General features: G+C 39.0%; 1 protein-coding gene across 1 annotated transcript; it reads right to left on the reverse strand.

Moving 5' to 3' along the window:
- Nucleotides 1-15,396: 15,396 nt before the first annotated feature.
- Nucleotides 15,397-16,297, reverse strand: K441DRAFT_693038 (uncharacterized protein). Its single transcript, XM_067652614.1, has 2 exons — nt 15,707-16,297; nt 15,397-15,608 (listed from the first exon to the last, which is right to left on the reverse strand). Exons 1-2 carry the CDS (start codon nt 15,798-15,800, stop codon nt 15,487-15,489), a joined length of 216 nt encoding a protein of 71 aa, XP_067509013.1. The 5' UTR covers nt 15,801-16,297; the 3' UTR covers nt 15,397-15,486.
- Between the last annotated feature and the right edge of the window lie 2,707 nt (nt 16,298-19,004).

Here is a 19,004-nt window from a genome sequence, read left to right on the forward strand (position 1 = left end):
CGAAAAAGTTGGCGAGGCGACAAGCTCCCGTTCAGGAACTCAATTTGCCTTGATCCGGAAGGGCCCTCCCGCTAGCTTGGCCGCTAGGCCTTGTTGGGTCCGCGTTGACAGCATATTTTTCCTTGTCGTGGCGCTTTTCTAGACCCCTCAACGCCCTCAGCGCCCACTGTCGTCACAGCTTTGGTCACCCTAACCCCGTGTGCAGCGAATGCCCCAAATACAGCCTTCACGTCAACTATCGTCGTCGCCGCAAGTATTGCTCTTCGTAAAGAGGCGGCGCCCTGAGCTGAAGTCCGATGCCTATCACTGCAACCACATCAACCTCCAACCATTGCCACCACATGCCCACCCACCTGCCCACCACCGTTGCCTATTTTGGGCTCGACGAGATAGCGACCGTTGTGAATGAAACAGTCGTTCTGCTCAGCCGATATCGTGTCTAGACTTGCCCCAAAGAACGCCTCTTCGGAAGTTGAAGCCGAGCCTTCCTGGTCCGCTGTTTTTCCGCGGAGCCAATTAAGCTTAAAAGCCGCGCCCTCAGGCTCAGGTCGTATCCTAAAGTTAGAACACCCCATGTGCAAGACCTGTAAACCTGCAACCTGTATAAAGGTTTCAGATATTACGCACTGCCCTATGACCGGTGACAACGTTTCTCAGCCTGAGCTGGTGTTGAATCATCGACTTCGACGATAGCAGTGGTCGACTTTCAGGTGCCTCTTTCAGCATAGCCTCAGGTATGCCGTATCCATGCATCTTTTTCGCATTCAAAGTTTTGCCATGCCTTTTAGTACAACGTGGGGGATTTCTGGAGGGATTTTCTGACACTTGGGGGAAGCTGCGCGAAGAAATGCGGCACAACAGATGACCCGAGGCTGTGCGAGGCTGTGCAACTGAGTCCATCTCAAACAACACCACCATACATGTACAGATATGACATGTTGGTGTTAAAAAAAAGTGTACTAACGTGGTACATCTCAGCCCGATCATGACCAGTAAGTTGGGAAACTCAGGGTGCTAATGTTGGCCCTCTGACATTGGGTGTTCACCGCGAATCCTTGGATTTACTCCATCGGTCCTTCCTGTCGTGCTCGGCACTTGGCAAAATACTGTTCTGGCGGTGAGCCGCTCACAGGCCCACCATTTTCTACAGAGTCATCTTATTATCATTCTTCATCTTCGAACACCTATTTAAATCGTGTCTATTTTAGGCAAACGGTGTAGGGGTGGTTGCCTGCAAGATAATGCTTCGAAATAAGATGTTGAAGATGCGGTGGGGATGACGATAACTAGGTTCTTTGTATTACCTGCATCCGTATAAGCCCTGTTTTCCAATATGCTTCGGTCAAAGCCGTGGGTTACACACAACGGTCCTCTACCCCATAGCTAGCCATGTCAATTAACGATCTTCAAGTGCAGTCCCCGATCGAAGACTTTGTTTCTCTTAAAACATCTGTCGTCAAACGGCACGCTGACGTCTGTAAAGCAGCAATCCCGAACGTCTCGAGGCTTTTGAACAAGCTAGATGATGCACTACGAGATCTGCAAGGCTGTGTTACTTGTATCGACGCAACGTGGTTAGGGATCGTTTAAATCGACCTTGCGGACTTAATGTCGTGCTAGGAGTTCGCTGTTTTGGACCCTTTGTTAATGATACACCGCCGACATGGTTCAAGGAGATATGCTCTCGTAGTACAAGAGTCGAGATTTGCCTGGTACAACATCGTGTCATTGGCGCCGGCTCTTTTGATCTGTCAATTTCTATCAATCTTCTTTGCTTGTTCGGTCTTCTTTAGATATCCAAGGGGTACACAAAGTCTGGAACAATACATTCATTATCTTGCCGTACATTGTCATTGTTGCTTCCAATGCAGCTTCTTACGTCTTCTCGTGTTTTCCATTCCAGACTTGGTGACACAACGATATTACTGATATTCGTGGTGATCTAGCCAGGAATCCTCCAGCCAGACTGTAGCGAAATACTGCAGTCTTCTTCCACCGCAGAACTTACTAGTAGCACCATATCTTAACATAATCAAGACATCCGTGGAACAGTCAATATCCCTGAACTGCAAGCATACTGAGAAACTTGTACCCTAGATGTTGACCCGTGGGGTCTAGACATGTAGTTTCAAAGTCGGGTATCCGTATCAAGGACTTAAGATGGAGAAACCGAGTTCATGGTGAGAAGTAGTGAATGCCCACATGACGTGGAGTTAATTTGGGCCTCTGGAAACTGGGGCACAATATCCTTGTCCTACTTTATATGGAAGGCAGACCGTGTGACACAAAAATAAACTTAAAGATTCATGAACAGGTCTTTTCCAAGGACCCTTCGGCTGGGTGCCTGACCTTTTAGAGATTGAGAGCTTCCGTGGCACTGGAATCCCGTCTCCCGCCAAAGAAATTTGATCAAGAGTGAGTGGCAAGAAAATTGGTACACGAGATATGTAGGGCCAACGCTTCTTCTAATGCAAAGAATGCCTGAACGATACCAACAGTGCTTAGATACAGTAACGGTGATCTCACAAAGACATTTGCAGAATACCCTTCCCCACCCACACTATCACTGCCGCAATCACTAACGTAACCTTGACTCAGTTCAACAATCGATATCGGAAAAACTTTAACGCTATCCACACGGATGGCTTGCCGACGCGCGACGGACAGTTGAGCAAAACAAACAACACAAGGCCAGACCAGGTAATAGTGTTTCATCCCCATTCCAAGGTTGTATTTCAGAACAGGGACGGAGTGCATCGAGGTCTCGGAGAACGGGAGGAGCTCCCAGAAAAACTCGTCTTCGTCTCAACCTTCAACTGGTTATTGGTTATGTGTCTCTGAGGTGGACAATTCACACCGCTGTAAACATTAATCACTCAAGTAGCCAATGACGCCATACATCGCTGGAATATGTTCGGCCAACTGAGACACACGAACTCCCCATCGGTACCTGCCCACATCTCATACGCTACCATTTGGCATTCCGCGTTGATGAACCACGGCGCATACAGAGTTGTTACTTCCAAGAAACTATATGTGGCGTTCGTTTTGTTAGGGAAAAATCTCCGATCGGCAATTCCACTCAGCGTTTTGTGGCGGGCTGGCAGGATCTTAATCTCGCGCTCGGGCTCTGATGGAGAAACACCAGCCAGAAATTCACGGTGTTTGATGACGAGGCGCACCTCAATGGTGGAGAAGGCCCCTGTTTCATGAGCGCCCTAGTATCAAGCCGTGTTCGTGGCGCTGGTGTGCTTACCCCTTCAGGAGATTTGCGGCACGGCTCCGATCGTCGATTTGGACAGGGGCCTTCGGGCTGGGGACAGCGGAGTCAAGTCCCCCAATGTTCTCCTAGCTCAATTCTCCATCAGGCAGGAAGCTGGGTATCTGGGTATCCACAGAAAAGGTTACATAATGGCCGCATCGGCCTGCACAGATAATGCAGATGCCCTAGTTCAATGAGGCTTTTGGTCCTTGCTGGCCCATGCAATCATTACGTTGGAAAAAGGCAATGGGCTACTCGCACAGCTCCAGCGAAGCTTTTGCCGTCGATCAGAGAGATCGGAGTCCAAACTAACCTTCGTATATGCCTTCTGCGCGTGGGGAGCTGCAAGAACTGCATTAGACCATGTCAATCCTTGTCACCAGGCAGGAATCATTTCATTTCATAAATTGTGAAAATTCACAAAAACTTCTGTCCATTTTCGAGCATATCACTCTAAGTCAACGGACGAAAGTCAACTCACGCTCACGGCCGAGGTAAGGGAGCCGAAAGGAATACAAGAGGAAACAAGACTTCCAGTGCAAGAAACGAGATTTTGCGAACTCTAACCCTGAGTAGCCACATGGTGTGGAGCAATTTCATGTCCTCGGGATCTCTAGAGGGTTACGTCAATGTTACGAAGGAGCGTAGGGATGGCCTAGTATATACTTTTACTCCTTTCTTTGAAAACTGCATAGAATGAACTATAACCAATTTTTGGTTCTTCACTTTATACAATATTTACCTTGCTCAGTCGCATTTTCAACCGCGTCTCTGTGAGAATCCTCATCTTACACACCAACCTCTCTCAAAGCGCTCAGGATGGGCAAGCATCCCGTGAATCGACTATGGATAAAGATGGAGTGGAAACGCCGTCAAAGACAACTTATCATTCGCTACATTCGTAACGTATTCCCCCTTGACATACCAGACCACAGGGCATGAAGGGATGTGTAGTAACAAGTCTCGCAGATAAAAATCGACAGGCACTTCATATAGTATATGCGGTGAAATATACTCCACGATAGAATGGTCTTATCGTACCTGTAAAATCATAATTTCTCGCATCTGATGAGTTCGGTATCTGGATCAGGGATAGTGTATGAATGGATAAATTCTTTTTCTAAGCACCTAGAGCATGTAAACCCTACTGCCTTGAGCCCCGAATGGCTTGTGAGGTGGAGGTGTCGGAGGGAAAACACACTTTATGGAATGGGATAAACAAGCAAACTGCATTAGATTCTTACCTGCAAGTCGAGTTAGGTCATATATTCTATTAGCTTTTCTTCAGGGGCAAGACGTAGTTCCATTACCTATAGGCTGTGGGCTAGCTTGGATTATGTTTTCTCAGCCATTCTTTTATGGAAGTCGACGCCCAGAGCATCTCCTTGCGTTAACAACTAGGTATATCATCATGCATTGAACGAACGACAATTTTCCGTGTCGAAAATACCCCCTAGGTGCCGCTTTAAGGGCACTGTTTAAGTATGTTAAGGTGACTTCTGTTATACTATTCAATCTCGCGTTTGTGTTTATAGACAAACTCGGAAAATACAATGAAATGCTCACCCCTTACTCGTCTCTAAGTATAAGGCTGCTAGAAAATAGTCCTTTGCCAACTGCCGAATATACCTATAAACCAGTGATATAACTAGTCTGGTTCACTAATTAGTCAGTTAGTTAGAAACTCTTTAGGGCCGAAACTAGCTAAGGCCTTTAATTGGCTTATAGTTAGATAATTGTATAAAGTTATAGTTAACTAGTTAATTATTATATAGTAAAAGTAGTGGTTTTATAAGTGGTTTTTTTAGAGGGGAAAAAAGCGTATTAATTTTGTATATAGAAAGGTGGGTATATATAAGTAGGTTATAGGTTATTTATATATAGCTAGACGCGTAGGCAGTAAGATATTATACCTGTTAAATCTACCGTTAACCCTATACTTTAGCCCTATACTATACTTATGTAGTATATATATAGAATAATATATAAATCGTTAGTGTAGGTTATTACTAGTAGGTTACTAGTAGGTCGTAGACCCTAGTTATGGATAGATATATAATAATATATAAGTCGTTAATATAGGTTACTACTAGCGAGTTACTAGTAGGTTATAGACATTGGTTAAAGAACTTTAGTTATAAACGGGCCTATTATCTAATATATAAATAGTTTATTAAGATAGCGTAGAGTAACGGACTAGGTCTAGGGGGAGTACTTTTAATTATTTTAGGGTTATTAGTAGTACGCTATAGCTCTATCTACAGGTCGCTAGCATAACTAGATTGCGTTAAGGTGTAGCTTATATAGGATATTAATAAATTAGGCTTTACCTTGTATATATACTGCAACTCTTACTATAAGCGTTCGCTTATTCCTTAATCCCTTAAAACATCCTCTAATTTTCTTTAGTATAGGATAAGGTAACAAGCTCCTTACTACTTAGCTATAGTATAAACTTATAAAAGATAAGCGAGTGACTAGTAAGATACTAGGTATAGCTATATAGAATAGTATATATAAGCGAAGTGACTCCGTTACCTAATATATAGACTATATCTTAGTAGTAGCGCTTACTTTTCGCTTACACTTTAGCCACAAGGCCAGGGGATTACGTAGTATTAATTATCTTACGTATTAGACAGTAGCGTACTAGCTTTATAAAACGGTCTATAAGAATAAGAACGGAATTATACTTAACGTTATTAGAAGTTTTAGACTTAGGGGAATCTATAATAAAGTTAAGTAAACAATACCGCCAGGTTGTTACGATAACGAAGTATTATATGCGAACGCTAGATAAACAGACATCAGATTCAAAGAATTGATAGCTATATACGGCTGTCGTGGAGACTTAAGAGGATTGCTAAAGAGCTTAATAGGAATGCAGTTGCGGCTAAATCTATACAGGGGCGCTAGGGCTGATAAACACTTTGCTAAACGATATTAAACAAGAAAAGGAATCCTATAACGCCAGCTACGCGCACGGCGTAGGCCATAGAACGGCAGTCCCGTAATATAGGCTTATGTAGTGACCTTAAGAGGCTATAGCTTACTATAAGGTATATAGCGGCATAATTTAAAGTATTAGTAGGCATTATAGTTATTTAGGTATTTGTAGGGATCCTTAAAATGGCTAGGCTTTATTATTTTACCTTAGAAGTCCTTAATTGCTAATAAGGACTTGCTATAAAGTATATTACCTAAGTATATAATAGGGAGTAAATAAGCTGAGTATAACTTATAAAAGAGTTAATAGAAGAGGATAATATAGTAAAGCGTATAGTAATAGCCTTATATATAGACAAATTTATAAAAAGGGAAGAGCTATAGGCCTAGAAAGCTTAGAAGGAGGTGCTAAAGGCTAGCCTAGGTAGCCCCTAAAAGCTTATAGGCGTGCACCTAAGTAAAGGATAAAATATCCCTTATACTCGCCCCTAGGTTAGCTAATTATATATAAAGTATATAAAGACGTCCCTTATACTCTATAGGTAAAAGTAACTAGTAACTTAAGGGATATTCCTTAAAGGCTATTTCGGCTAAGGTAGCTACTACTACCTCTTACTATAGCATAAGACTCTATATAAAGTTGGTGCTAGTAAGGCAATATATAATAGATCCTTTAATATAGTAGGGCCCTTTACTAAGTTCGCTTATATTAACGACTAGATTTAATTAGATATTTAAACTAACCTAGCTTTTCTAATAAGTTAATTCTTATTAATAACTTAAGGACTTAAATTACTGTATTAATAAATAGGTACCTTATAGGGTTATTATAAAGGGCTATTACCTAGGCTAAGGGATCTTTCCTAAAGTCTAACGCTATTAGGCCAGTTAAAGTCTTAGTAAAAAATAGCAGGATACTCTAGCCCGCCGACGCCAGGTTATTAGTATAATAGTACTAAGGCCGCATATAAGGCCTATAACCCGCGACTTTTATATATATTACAATATTAATTTAGGTCCTATTCTTATTAATAAGCTTTAGCCAATTATATTGTTAAGATCCTAAACGCTGTAATAAGGAATATAAAGCTCTAGTAAAGGGCTTAAATGTAGCTACTAAAGCTCTAGAAATAGTCCTTTTACTATAAGTTAGAGAAATAACGTATTTAGTAGGTTAGACAATATTAGAATTAAAAAAGACATAATTAGAAGGCCTAATAATTAATTTAATTAATCTTTATAATTATAGTATTCCATATAAACTATCTATAGTAGGATACCAATATTATATAGGATAGTATTAGGGACTATCCTTTTACTATCTTTAAAGCCTCTAGTATAATCTAGGTATTAAGATGGTATATTAGTAGGATTAATTTTACTAGGCTTATGTATAGGTTATTAGTATAGGCTATTACTAGCGGGTTATAGACCCTAGTTAAAGAACCCTAGTTATAAATAAACCTTTCTATTAATAAGTTGTTGGTATAATATATAACTATACGTCTCTTTTCTTTTCTCTGCTAAATACGCTGCGTAGAAAAATATATAAGCCGTTAGTATAGGTTCCTAGTAGGTTATAGACCCTAGTTAAAGGATCCCGGTTATAGACAGGCCTATTACCTAATAGTTAGGCTTTATATATAGCGGCTTACCTCTAGTATTCTTTATAGTTACTACCTACGTTTCTTTTACGGTTTATATACGTTATACTAGCGTCTAGGGGGTCCTCTAAGCCGTCTAGCTATTAAGTAATCTCCCTAGGAGTTTAGTTAGGAAAGCGTCGCCTTTTTAGAGTTCTATTCTCTAAAACTACCCTTATAGAGCCTATATTATAACCGCGCTTTAAGTATAAAGATCTGCTGCTGCTAACTGCGCGATCTTTTATAAGCTTTATAGTGTTAAGTAGTTACTCTATACGGTAGGCTTCTGCGAAGAGACCTTTAGCGATTCTTACCTATATAATAAAGTTATAGCGGAAGAGCTCTACTTATAGGTGGGCTAGGAGATATAAGGGCTAAAAGTTTACCTATTACTTAGGGTCGATAAAAGGGGTATATAAGAGGCGGTCCCTTAAGCTATATATACTACCTAAAAAGGTATTAAATCTCTAGTTTACTTTTATTATAGCCATATAGTACTAGTAACGTTATTAAAGCGTTTTACTATAGGGTTCTTAATATGGTTTTAGATTATAGTCTTAAACTTAATCTATAATAAAGGGCCTTTATACTTAATACCTAGCTAGTAATATACTAGTTAAGCAATTACCTTTTTCTTTTATAAGACCTTTAATAGCCTAGCGCGTACGTCGCTCGTAGTTAGAGTCGGCGTTATTAACTTTAAATCGGGTTTTAACTGTAGCGATCTACTGGTTAAACTTCTATTAAGTAGCGCTATTAATATTAGATGGTAACTTCTTAACTAAGGTGTTAAGATTTGTTTAGCGTATACGTTCGCTATATAACTTATACTCTTTACTAAAGAGATAATAGGAGGACTTTATTAAATTAATAATACTATATAAGTTAGCCATTTTCTTAGCTAGCTTATCTAGCCTTTTTAGGTTAATAGTATTTAGTAGAACGCTAATAACCTTACTAAGCTCCTATTAAGCTTAGGTATATAGGCTAAACTAGTTTTTAGCGTGTATAGATATCTAATTATCTTAAGATTTAGAAGGTGGTTTAGATTCTACTAGTATACTTCTAACGGTTTTATTTATACTAGATCCTAAGGCGTTCTACGGTCGTATTGCTAGTATATTACTATTAGGTATAGGTGTCTATCTTATCTTTAAAGGTATTATAGAAAAATTAAATCAGCTATCCTTCTAATAAGATTAGTAAATATTTAAATATAAGGTAAATATATAGAGAGTAAGTCTAATTAATAGAATAATAGGATATATTATATAAATAGATAAATCCTTAAGGGAAAAGGAGGCGGCTAAGTATAAGGTAAGAAAGGGTTTTCCCTAAGTACGTATAGCGCACGTACCTTATAGGCGAGTTACCCTTAGGTCGCCTTTAGGTCGCCTATACCTTGCGGCTATATAACTATCCGCTTAGGTTTTTTTTAATAGGCTCTTACTATCTCTAAAAGGCGTACCTATTAGTCCTTATTACGTAGACTTATAGGAAATACTATAATAGCTTAGTAAATAGGCTAGGTATATAGGATAAGTAAGTAATAAGATTAACTATTAACTCTAATTATATTTTATAATTTACTATAAAGAGCAAAAGCTATTTACGGTAGAGACTATAGTCCTTAAATATATAACTCCCTTCTATAAAAACACTATTATAAGTATATATAATACAAGATATACAGTTTATATATTAATAACGTAACTTATTATATAGTTCCATATAATTAATTATAGCCTATACCTGTCACGGAAGTGGGCATGAGCTGGAATACAATATACTAAACGGGTAGTAATTGAGAAGGCTACGTACGCGTAACTATGCGTGGTTGATACAAAGACATTTGGATGAAGAAGAGTCTTCGTGTGCCAGGTACGGGTATAAATAGGGGTTGTAGGGGAACGTGCGTAGGTGTCTCGGGACGAACGTGAGCACGGGTCAAGAACGTCAAAACGCGCAGGGACGTGAGAACGTGTGAGTCCCGTGACAATGCCTTTAAATTACTATTATTCTATTATTTAGTATTATAATAGGTCCTTATTCTCGTTACGCTTATAAAAAGTTAGTTTATATTATGCTAACGAATCCGTTATCGCGCTAACCTTCTTTATATTCTAAGTATATTAAGATAACTATTTAATTTAGAATATACGCGCTATATTATATCCTATATTATTATTATTATTATTATTATTAGTTCTATTTATTGCCTAATTTGGTCTCCTTTTTAGGTCCATATAGGTTTCTACCTTCTATTTATAGAAAAAATAACTAGTAAGGAAAAAACCTAAATATATCCTTTTAGCTAGTCTTATACGCTCTACCTACACCTAGCCTATTTACTATTTTAGTATATCTGCCTTTTATACTATGCCTTTAAGATATCTTGGAAGATCTAGGGGGTAGTAGAAGGGTCTAGTGGTTTGCCTATATGCTACCCCTAGCACGGCGGGGGTATTTAGTCCCTAAGGGGCTAGAATGGGGCGTATCCTCCTATATCCTTCTATTGGATCTTATACGCTGTTTAGAACTGCTCTATATTATTTTAATTCCTTATCTAATTTATTTTAAGGCTTTAGTTTTAATCTAAAGCTAAACGCCTTAAGTGTAAACTTATCGCTATATATTCTAAGTTATTACGCCTTTATAATAATAAGGAGCGGGTTTATAAAGAAAAGCATTACCTCTTTAAAGCTCGTCTTATATTAAGAAATTTTATAGAAAAAAACTTCGTTTAAGGGAATAGAAGCTTATATAAAAAGGTCTTTAAAAGTTAGGTAATAAAATATAAGAGGGCAAGGTGCTTCAAAGTAGTTACCTTTAGTTAATCCCTTCTCAATACTACTCAAGTATCTTTCCAGCGATACTCCTATATCCTTTCCTTAGTATTTATTAAGGTTTCTTATAGCTCTTATATAGCTTTGTTATAGCCCTATTCGACTTTATAAAATATATAATTATCGATTTCCTTATAGTTTAGTATCTTTTTAACTAGCTATTTATTTCCTTCTTACCTTTAATATATATCTACTTTATATAGTATTGTTATCTAATTCTAATATTACCCTTAATAGTTTTTACCTCTTTAGAGTTTTACTCTCCTATTAAGTGTATATAAGGTAAGATATAAATAGAGAAATTAATTAATAGAACAATACGGTATATTAAAAGGTTAGATAAATTCTTAAAGAAAAGAAGGCGCCTAAGTACGAGGTAAGGAAGGGGTTTCCCTAGGCATATATAGCGCACGTGCCTCGTATACAAGCCGTACGCAAGTCGTATGTATCTCGCAGCTATATAGCTATCTACTGTAATTTTACCTAATAGTATATCCGCTTGTACGTTCTCTATACTTCTAGTATATTTAATTTTAAAATAGCATTTTGTAAGTATCTCTACCTATTATACCTATCTCTTATTAAGTTTCTTTATAGATAAAAACTTATAAAGTTCTTATAATTGGTCTTAATAATAAATAGTTCTACTATACTTTAAAAAAAATACTATTTATTCTCAAAAGCCAAGCCTAGTAAATACGCTCGGCGTAAATAGTCGCTAGAGATGGCATAGCTACTCGCAGGTATAAGAAGGGTAAGGCAATATTATAGCGTAACAGGCAAGGCCTACCACTATTAGAGCTATAAGGCCCTAAAAAATAGGCTTAAGAAGATAATATAGAAGGAGAACAGAAACAGCTAGCACTAGTTCCTAAAGGAAAATACCTTAAACCTTACTAAACTATATAACTAAGGCCTTTAGTGCATATTAAAGTAGTATAGAAGAGCTGTAGGGGAAACGCTAGGAGACCCCTATTTATATATACTCCGCTAAATAGAATAAAACTAGTATATAAATAATAATAATAGGAAAAAAACCAAAATACTAGTAGAGATATTTTTCCTAGGTATATACTAAGCGGACCTATAAGATATTAGCAGTTAAGACTACGCCTTACCTCTAGAGATAAGCCAGATAGTCTTAATAAAGGAAATAAAAGATACTATACGGAAACTCCTTACTAGTAAAGTGGCTAGGCTAGATACGATCCTAAATAAGGTAATTAAAGCTATATTAGAAGCTGTAATAATGCTATTAGCTAATACCGTAACTATTTACCTCTATAAAGGCAAGCTACTAAATGCTATAAAGAAATAATTATAGTTATGCTTTAAAAGGTAAATAAAAAGGACTACTCTCCACTAGAAAGCTATTAACTAGTCGCCTTTAAAAATACGCTAGGAAAGCTTCTAGAAAAGATAGTTATAGAATATATATATTACGACCTTGCGCTACCCATATGGCGGTATGGGCTGGAGAGTTTATAAGGCATTCCAACCAGCAGCCCGTCCAGTCGCGAGACACTACTACCTTTTTAGTAGTTTGTATGGTCAAGTGGGTTAGGCTTGGGCATAACAATATATAAAAGGCCATAGCTATATAAGGGCTAGTACTATACGTAAATAAGCGTAAGAAAAAGCAATTAGCCCTTTTAGGCCTCTCCCTAATTACCTTTAGCATTTAGGCGGCGTAGTAAGCCCGCCTATACTGTGTAGTATTTATACTAAGCCTAGATATAAGCGGAGCCTTTAACTATATATTATATAAAAGACTCTTATAGATCCTAAGAAAGAAGGGCCTATTAGACTAGATAATTAAGTTTACTTAAGCCTTTATAATAGGGCGTACTACTAAAATAGTATTTAAGGGCTATAAAAGCGAAATAATACTAATACCTATAACGTGTTTCACAAGCGAGCTGCCACCCCAAGCGAGCCGCCACCTTCAAAACCTCACCAAAAAGTGGAAAATCCACACCTTAATATCTTAACAACCACTTAATAATAAATTTTAAAAATTTGGATTTAGACATTTATATATACTTTATAGCTTTTATTAAAGTTATATAGTATATAGTTAAGTAGTTTTTAAGATATAGCAATTTAGCCNTATTTNGNNNNCNAAATANGGCTAAATTGCTATATCTTAAAAATTACTAAACTATATACTATATAACTTTAATAAAAGCTATAAAGTATATATAAATGTCTAAATCCAAATTTTTAAAATTTATTATTAAGTGGTTGTTAAGATATTAAGGTGTGGATTTTCCACTTTTTGGTGAGGTTTTGAAGGTGGCGGCTCGCTTGGGGTGGCAGCTCGCTTGTGAAATACGTTAGGTATTATATAAGGATTACCCCTATTGCCAATTTAATTCCTATTCTTTATATCTAAGCTACTAGAGATATTAATAGTAACTAGGAAATAGTAACTTTAAGATTTATAGATAATATAAACCTAATTATATAGGGAGATATAGTAGCAGAAAACTGTACTAGGTAAAACACTATAGCGTTAAATTTATACTAGATAAATACTAGCTTATCTACTTTATAAAGAAAAGAAAGGCAAATAATAACCTAGCATTAATAATAAGAATCTAGGGCTATAAAGTAAAACTAGAAGCCACCCTTAAGGTCCTAGGGGTCTAAATAGATACTAAACTAAACTAGAACACGTATATTATATACGCAACTTATAAAGGAGTAGCGGCTTTTATAGTAGTAGTAAGGCTAGTAATACTATATAACGCCTAGATTTAGGATATAAGACTAAATAGTAAACTACTAGTAAAAAGCTCACTAGCGCTACTAAAGAAGCTATAAAACTAATACTTATATAGAATTATAGAGGCCTATAAAAGGATATTATAGGCCGTACTAAAATATAAAGTAGTAGTACTACTACTAGACGTATATATATAAGTAACTACTATATAGAGAGCATTAATAGTATAAGGCTACCTAGTGGAGAAGGAGATACGCTAAATACTAAAATATATATAAGGAGCGAGGGCCTTTTAAAGGGGTATTACGCCTAAACCTATAAGTTAAGAAGCCCTTCGCCTATAAGTAGTAGAAAGGGAATAGGAAATATAGGAACTACTATAATACTAAATAGAGACCCTGCGTTATACTAGTAAAGTACTACTACGGTAATAAAGGATACGGGGCTATTAGTATAATATAACGTGTCCTACTCTACGTCGCTATACAGCTAAAGAGATAGAGAGTACTTGCGGACTTAAGTGTTTCTTATGGGATCTAATATATATACTCTTATATATAAGTAGATATCTACTATATATATTGCAAGATAGGTAGATATTAAGTAAAAATAATGCTAAAAGAAGACGGTAAAAGTATAGAAAGTAATTATATAGAGCATCCTATAGTTAATATTAACCCCCCCTATATATAAAGAATAGATAAAGGTAGAATCTATAGCTGTCTTCCTACTATAAATGGAGGTCCTAAGACTAAATATATAGTTAGTAAGCATCTATATCCTAAATACTATACTATACTATATATAATACTCCTCTATAACTACTGTATAGTAAAAGACTAGCTATTTACTAGGGTAAGTATAAATAATATTACCTAAATGCTTTTTATAAGTAGGGGCCTATATATAGTAGTATAATAGCTTATTGGTTAAGGAGTTCTTTAGTAGTTCTAGATAGCGTATAAGATCTAATAGGAGGATATAGGAGGATACGCCCCCTTCTAGCCCCTTAGGGACTAGACACCCCCGCTAAGCTAAAGGTAATATATAAACGAATTACTAAACCTTTCTACTACCCCCCTAGACCGTTTAAGATACCTTAAAAGTATAATATAAAAGGTAGATATATTATAAAGATAAATAGGCTAAGTAAAGGTAGAGCGTATAAGATTAGCTAGAAGGTTATATTTAAGTTTTTCCCTTACTAGGGATTTTTCCTATAAATGGAATGTAGAAGCCTATATAAAACTAGAAAAGGGACTAAATCGGGCAATAAATAAAACAAATAATAATAATGCTCTTTCTTCCTTAAGTGCTACTACTATATTTAATAACTCCTTATTATAGACATTATAATTTAACTTTAGTAGTATTATTTTTTAACTATAATATATAACTAGGTTTAGTTAATAAAACTTTAAGATTAGATCCTTTATAAATAACTCTTTAAGCTCTTTAAATAACTATCTTTATCATTCTTTCTAATTCTATAGTTTATCTTTTCTCGTAAGCCGTATAAAAGCTCTATATTTCTTAACTACTATATAATAAATCGTCGGTAATAGTTATAAAATCTTAAGAATAATATTAATTTTATAACATTTTCTAGCTTCTACTAATCGATAATATACTAAACCTTTTCAATTCTGTAATAAATCCTATAAACTATATATTTAGTAAATAAGCGCTTAAAGTCTTAGTTTAAGCGCCTAAAGACTAGGGCCTTTTGGTAAGGCGTTAATCCTAATATTAAGAATTTATATAGAAAAGATGCTATTGTTAAGCTGCTACTAAAAAGTATGCTAATATAATAGGTAATATAAGTAAGAAAGTAAACAAAAAAGAATAGGGAGGAAGAAGAGCTTACTAAGAGCAATTATAACGATAATAATAATATAAGTAATAAGGAAGATGCTATTAAATATATTATTATTAACAATTGATTTGGCTTAATGCTATGCCAAGACTTACGATGGTTTAACTGGTTCGGGTAACCGGGTTGGGGCTTTAATTGGGCGGTTGGTTGGCTACTGACGCCAAATTTGTAACCAACCAGACCAATTACACCACTGCTCTAGATACAGCAGAAGCGAGCATACAGCACATAGCAGCTAGAGCCACAGTCCCTAGGACAGCGATATCTGATTCTTTGAGCAATACAAAACATACCCAGTTAATGTCCACTAGGAGAAGTGCAATAATAAATCTCAGCGTATAATCTTTTTATTTTAATGAGCTATAGGCTCTATAAAGTCCACTAGGCTGGAGATAATGTCCTTACCTTGAGCGTCCAGCAGCAATGTGGTAGCAATCGAAAGGTACACGGGAAGAAAGAACGAGTGCATGACCATCGATTGACATATTTTAGATGTCATCCATTGTAATTTCAGGTATCTTAATCTGCGGGGAATTGTCTTGCTGGAACTAATTTAGCATCGGGGACGCATGTAAAAGTCGAGCTTCAGCACAGAGACATTCTGAAGGCGCTCTTGTTGATCAAGTGATGCTACACCTGAGTGGCAACTCTGAGTGATTTCAACCGGCTGATAGGTACAATGAATAAGTTTCTGAGGTCCGGGACACTTCCATCGATACTAACGGCATCTTAAAATCTTACTCTATCCTGTCAGCGTTCTGGCAGGCTAGCTGTTGGACTAAAGCCTGCAGGTGAGGGGTGTGGTACTATCACTTAACACAATAGGCTATAGATCAATGTCATAATTCACTTGTGTGGGGCCGTAGGTGACCAGTGGTCTAAGAATCCCAGCACTGTTTTGAACGCTATAAGTGCATGACACTGGGGCCCTATCGATATGCCCGGGACCTGGGGGTGAAGGATGTTACTGAGCGATCCGGCCTTGCTGGGCCAAATCTGTCAGACCGTCTCGATATTCTCCTGTACAAGGGGGACTTATGCTTACAGACGGAACCCCATTGTACCAGTGCTTCTCCCTGGAATAACCCGTGCGTAGAAGGTAGAATTCAATCAGTAACTGCCACATCTATAGAGGGTTATGTCGTGGTGTAGAGGGACGTGCAGCTCCAGAAAAGCGGGGGTCTCTTCGGCTCCGTTCCCGACGTACATGTACTAGTCGTTGACATGTGGGAACCGGGAAACTCGGGCAAATGCGATAGTGCAGGGTTTCAGCTGCCTTCAAGTTTCTTGGAAGATCTCTTGCATCTGCTTGCATCTCTGCACGCATGTCTGCAAGGTCTTGCTACTGGGAGCCTACCAATGAGGCAAAGGGCCTCCTACTGGATCCGATATTCGGTTCTGCGAAGTCAGCCTATCCCTACCAGTTCACAAGTATGATTTGATTTTTGGAATCCAAGAATGGCGCAGGTGGATCCTCCAATCGCCAAGGCATGACTCTATTATCGCTGGGCCGGAAAATTTCCAGTTGACGAGTATCGTGGCTCGCTCTATGCCGCCCGGAGATATAATCGCTCTTTCAAGTCGTGTAGATCCTAGCAGATCGCCCACCTCGGCAGTACAGGCACTGGTGTTCGGAGCAGACAGCTCACAATCGAATTATACTTTCCAGTCCCACTAAAATGTAGGAATGTCAATAAAAACTAGATGATTGGTATTGTTCCTGCTGCTGGACGGCGGTCCGAAGAAACTTCGATCGGCGGACAAGCGGAATAAACAATGCACCCCACGGGAAGCTATCATCAGTTTGATTGTAATGCCAGCAAGTCAGCCCGTACGGTCCCCACGGCAAATAATTGCTTCATCATGCAACATATGATATGTGCATGCATTTCTGTTCAAACAGGTCGGGAAAGTCGGTGCGTCGAAGGTTCTAACGAAAGTGTTCCCTGCATGGAGCTAGTATGACCGGCGTTCTCAGTACAGCATTATGCGTGACGTTTCAAGCGCGAACTGTTTTGATGCTTAGTAATTAGTGTGGCAATAGTCCACGCCCCACCTCTGAGGGCTTCTCTTTTGCGACTAACTGGGTTTTGGTGAGAACAGAAAGGTAAGATATAGTAACACAAAATTCCCTGTAATTGCGCAGACCCATTCTGTAAAATAATAGTAACACCTAGCAGAACTGGGAAGCAACTATAGAGAGGACAGAATCTTCCATTCCATAAATTTTCACCTCTACTATTATGCTCATGACTGGGACGAGAAAAATGCTGCTAAGCTCTGAAGACCAATAGACAGCAATCAACAGCTGAATGATAAGAAAATCGGAATTCATGACACAGTTTTACCTCATACCAGCATGTGGAAGCGGCAATGTCTCCGTGAGGTACACAGTGACCATTTTAAGCTTTGGAACGCCAATAATAGGTAAATGTCAGATAAGTGCACAGCAAAGCGCCAAAGCGTTAGTGAGGTAGGGCATGATTGGCGCGTGTACTGCCGCAGAATCTTGCAGCATAAATCGTATGTTGGACTGAAAAGAAAAGAGATGATCGCGGTAAGCCGAGCTGGAAGCGAGCTGATTTGTCAGACGGCGCAGCCGCATTCCCAGAGTAGACAGAGGGGCAACAGCTGAAGCGCTGAATGGCGGAGTAAGACACGACGTGCTGGCTTCGCTGGTGTGGCGAAGAGGTGAAGTAGAGGTCGCTTTCGGATTTAAGGGGGTTCCGAACTTGGCATGGGCCCTTGCAGCCGAGTTGACATGGAGCGACTATCTGCACACGAAGGTCGTACGCCTTGAAATTCTTCGAAGTCAGTTGCATCTAGTGCTAGAGGAAGACACCACCACTGTTCGAGCATTGCGATAGCATTCACGACAACGTGACTTGCGCCAAGAGATTGGGAAATGCAGTTTGGGACATGAAAACTGCACTTCGGGACAGGGAAGTGGCTATGGTGGAGCCCAGCTCCGCTCCGCCTGCGGCCTCCACGGATAGAATACGGCCTCCTGCATCCTAAGGCGCTCCACTCGGGGCTGTGCGGCGGCGGGCGGCGCGGCTAAGCCCTGGCTTGCCTTCACTGGACCCAATGAAAGCTTCTGTCATCTGGAACCTGCGCTGCGCCGGCGTCCTAGACTGCAAGATGAAGTCAATACTGATCGACTACAGAGAACAGTAGTACATCGTCGGTGCCCGCCACGATCCTCCCCAAGACTCTGTGGGAGGAGCTTTGATGTCCTGGCTACGTGCAGCTTTATACGCCTACAATAATCGCGATGGACAGGTCGCGGTGTGCTCGACCCACCCGTGTGGGGAAATGCGAGTGACAGGGGCTAATCACGATCGACACTGATTGACAGCCTATGGATTAGCACTACTTTTGAAAGGGCTGGCTGCGCAGAGCTTGACTATCTATCTGGATGCTGGCTGAGTCGTGACTTCCTTCAAACCCATCTTGCGTTAGGGCGAGAATACTTACCGTCATGCGTTGTGCTTGTCACTGCCATTGTGGCGCCGCCAGCGACTGTTCTGCTAGTTCACAGCTCGCCCGTTTTTGCAGCCGCCTTTCCTCTTCTCGTATCTGGCCAGCCGAACTGGGCCGGCATCCCTCTGTTCCTGACTTGTTCAATTAACAATCTAACGCTGGCGGCTGGCGCTTGTCAGCTTCGGGCAGTAGATTGGCCATGTCCCGTGGCTCGGTTCAC

Source organism: Cenococcum geophilum (genome assembly GCF_001692895.1).
Source record: "Cenococcum geophilum 1.58 unplaced genomic scaffold K441scaffold_4, whole genome shotgun sequence".
NCBI lineage: Eukaryota > Fungi > Ascomycota > Dothideomycetes > Gloniales > Gloniaceae > Cenococcum > Cenococcum geophilum.